Source organism: Sprattus sprattus, assembly GCF_963457725.1.
Source record: "Sprattus sprattus genome assembly, chromosome: 17".
Lineage (NCBI taxonomy): Eukaryota > Metazoa > Chordata > Actinopteri > Clupeiformes > Clupeidae > Sprattus > Sprattus sprattus.
In genome coordinates, this window is record NC_137915.1 from 447,205 (window position 1) to 449,704 (window position 2,500).

The following is a 2,500-nucleotide window of genomic DNA, read 5'->3' on the forward strand; positions in this document are numbered from 1 at the left end:
GCGAGCCTTTCACAGTGCACGTAAAGGCCGGTTCAGACCAAAGATTCGCGACGAGACGAGACTGGCCTTAACATTAAATTTTATTTATTTATTTATTTATTTTTTTTTATTTTTTTTTAAGAATCTATTTATTTTTTAATTTATCTAAGGTGCCGGTACTGAGTACCGGAGCGTTCCGGCCCACTTTAACCCCTGTGTGTGTGTGTGTGTGTGTGTGGACTGTGCTTCCTTCGGCAGTCGCCCAAGGCCTGATTCACATGGACTTGAGTGTGTGTGTGTGTGTGTGTGTGTGTGTGTGTGTGTGTGTGTGTGTGTGTGTCTGTGTGTGTGTGTGTGTGTGAGTGTGTGTGTGTGAGTGTGTGTGTGTGTGTGTGTGTGTGTGTGTGTGTGTGTGTGTGCGAACTGTGCTTCCTTCGGCGGTGGCCCACGGCCTGATCCACATGGACTTGGATAACTGTTGTGGTGTATTTATACTTTAGAACAAGCTTGTAATAAATATTATATTTTTTGTATCAGAAAATGTTCTCTGGATAAATCTGTGCTGTTGCTCCATCTCTGTAAACTGGGTTGCGTAGTCGGTGTACACTCACTGGCTACAATATCATATCGGTAATGTTTTGCTCATTTTGGGCTAATCTCCTTCCACCACACGTATTACAGGTAGATTCACATGGACTTGAGTGTGAGTGTGTGTGTGTGTGTGTGTATGTGTGTGTGTGTGTGTGTGTGTGTGTGTGTGTGTGTGTGTGCGTGCGAACACCACACGTATTACAGGTAGATTCACGAAAGGGTGGAAGAGGGGAAGACCTCCCGTATCAGCTAATTTTGCGTGTTGGTCTACACAACGGAAAACACGTTTCAGTTCAAATCCAAACAAGTAACCAGTCGTATTCTAAACACCCACCGCTACGGGAATATGTAAGATTTTTAGATCTTTAAATGTTTGTCACTATTTGAATAGCTGGGGCGGATGTAGGGAGCGATATGATAATCCATTAGAGTTATTGAGAATTGTGTAGTTAAATTCAGTTTCTAATATAAAATGTGATAACAAAGGGGTTACATATATTGTTTTTGGTAAAAATGCTTTAAACCTTATATGTAGAACTTCACATTACTTTTGTTGCTTTACATCTTTTCGCCAATCACTTGGCTGTATCTGCTGTCTAAGAATAGTTATTGGTTCTCTCGTGTGTCACTCAAAAAGTAATGAAATTCAAAAATAAGTAATTAAAATTGTTATCGATACATTCTTTATTTACATTTTATCTTTCCCAACTCTGTGTACACGTGGCCTATTGGCTATTTTCGTCTGAGGTAACAGCATCCTGGGACGTAGTAGGAGGTTTGTCAAAGTAAGAGACCCTAGGTCTAGACTCTGGTCTAGATGCACAGCTCACCGCTTATTAAGACAACTTTTATTTTGCCTTTTGCCGGAAGTGAAAAGTGTGGTATAGTGCTTTCGGGGGAATGATGACTGTTGAATGCGCTGCTGTCAGTGAAGCTACGCGTCTGCAGCATGGACGAAACTGTGTCGCTAGATTTGGCGGTGGAAGATTTTTCGAGCGAATATGATATCGAAACTCTTATTGAAAAGATAAACTATGAAGACCCTGCTTTCCTCATAGGCATATTAGTTTCTTTAGCGGTGGTGATCATCACTATAGGTAAGCCCTACCTCAAATAAGTTAGCAATGTAGCATAGCTAACCATCAGCTCAGATAACGGACTTAGGTTTACCCTACGCTATCTTTCAAGTCAAACTTTCTTAGAGAGTCACTGTCTTTTCAAAATAAGGTAACGTTAGCTTGCCTGCCTAATGTGTCACGTTAGAGAAAACAGAAGTTAAGTGATTTGGATTAACGTGTGCAAACTTCCTGTTTCATGTTTATGTTGTCTCTGAGTACCTTTCTACCTTAAGCCAAATGTTAAGATGCTGATAGCTAATGTGCTGAACGTGTCAGACGAGTGTGTCCTGTGTTTTAGTACAGCTCAAGTCTGAGACGAGTTTCTCCTGTGTTTTAGTACTTCTAAAGTACTTATTAGGTAGTAAGACCACCAGAAACGCTGTACTGTTGGTGGGACTCTGTGACTCTGGAAAAACGCTTCTTTTCAGCCGAGTAAGTAATGCACTCTTCCACTTGACTACGTCTACTACCAGTTCACTAACTGGTGTAGTCCGCTAACTACCTCTGTAACCCGTTCACTAACTGAGGTAGTCTGCTAACTACGTCTATAACCAGTTCACTAACTGATGTAGTCTGCTAACTACCTCTATAACCAATTCACTAACTGATGTAGTCTGCTAACTAATGTAACCAATTCACTAACTGATGTAGTCTGCTAACTAATGTAACCAATTCACTAACTGATGTAGTCTGCTAACTAATGTAACCAATTCACTAACTGATGTAGTCTGCTAACTAATGTAACCAATTCACTAACTGATGTAGTCTGCTAACTACGTCTATAACCCGTTCACTAAGTATGTTTCCTCTGA

At 40.7% G+C, this 2,500-nt stretch overlaps 1 protein-coding gene across 1 annotated transcript in view; it reads left to right on the plus strand.

The window, feature by feature from the left end:
• Nucleotides 1-1,483: 1,483 nt before the first annotated feature.
• The window catches only part of srprb (SRP receptor subunit beta), a 7,518-nt gene continuing 6,501 nt past the window's right edge, over nucleotides 1,484-2,500 (plus strand). Inside the window, exons 1-2 of the mRNA XM_080855586.1 lie at nucleotides 1,484-1,667; nucleotides 2,026-2,120. Of these exons, the coding sequence (XP_080711712.1) occupies nucleotides 1,520-1,667; nucleotides 2,026-2,120 (243 nt within the window). The 5' untranslated portion in view covers nucleotides 1,484-1,519. The remainder of the gene's footprint in view (nucleotides 1,668-2,025; nucleotides 2,121-2,500) is intronic.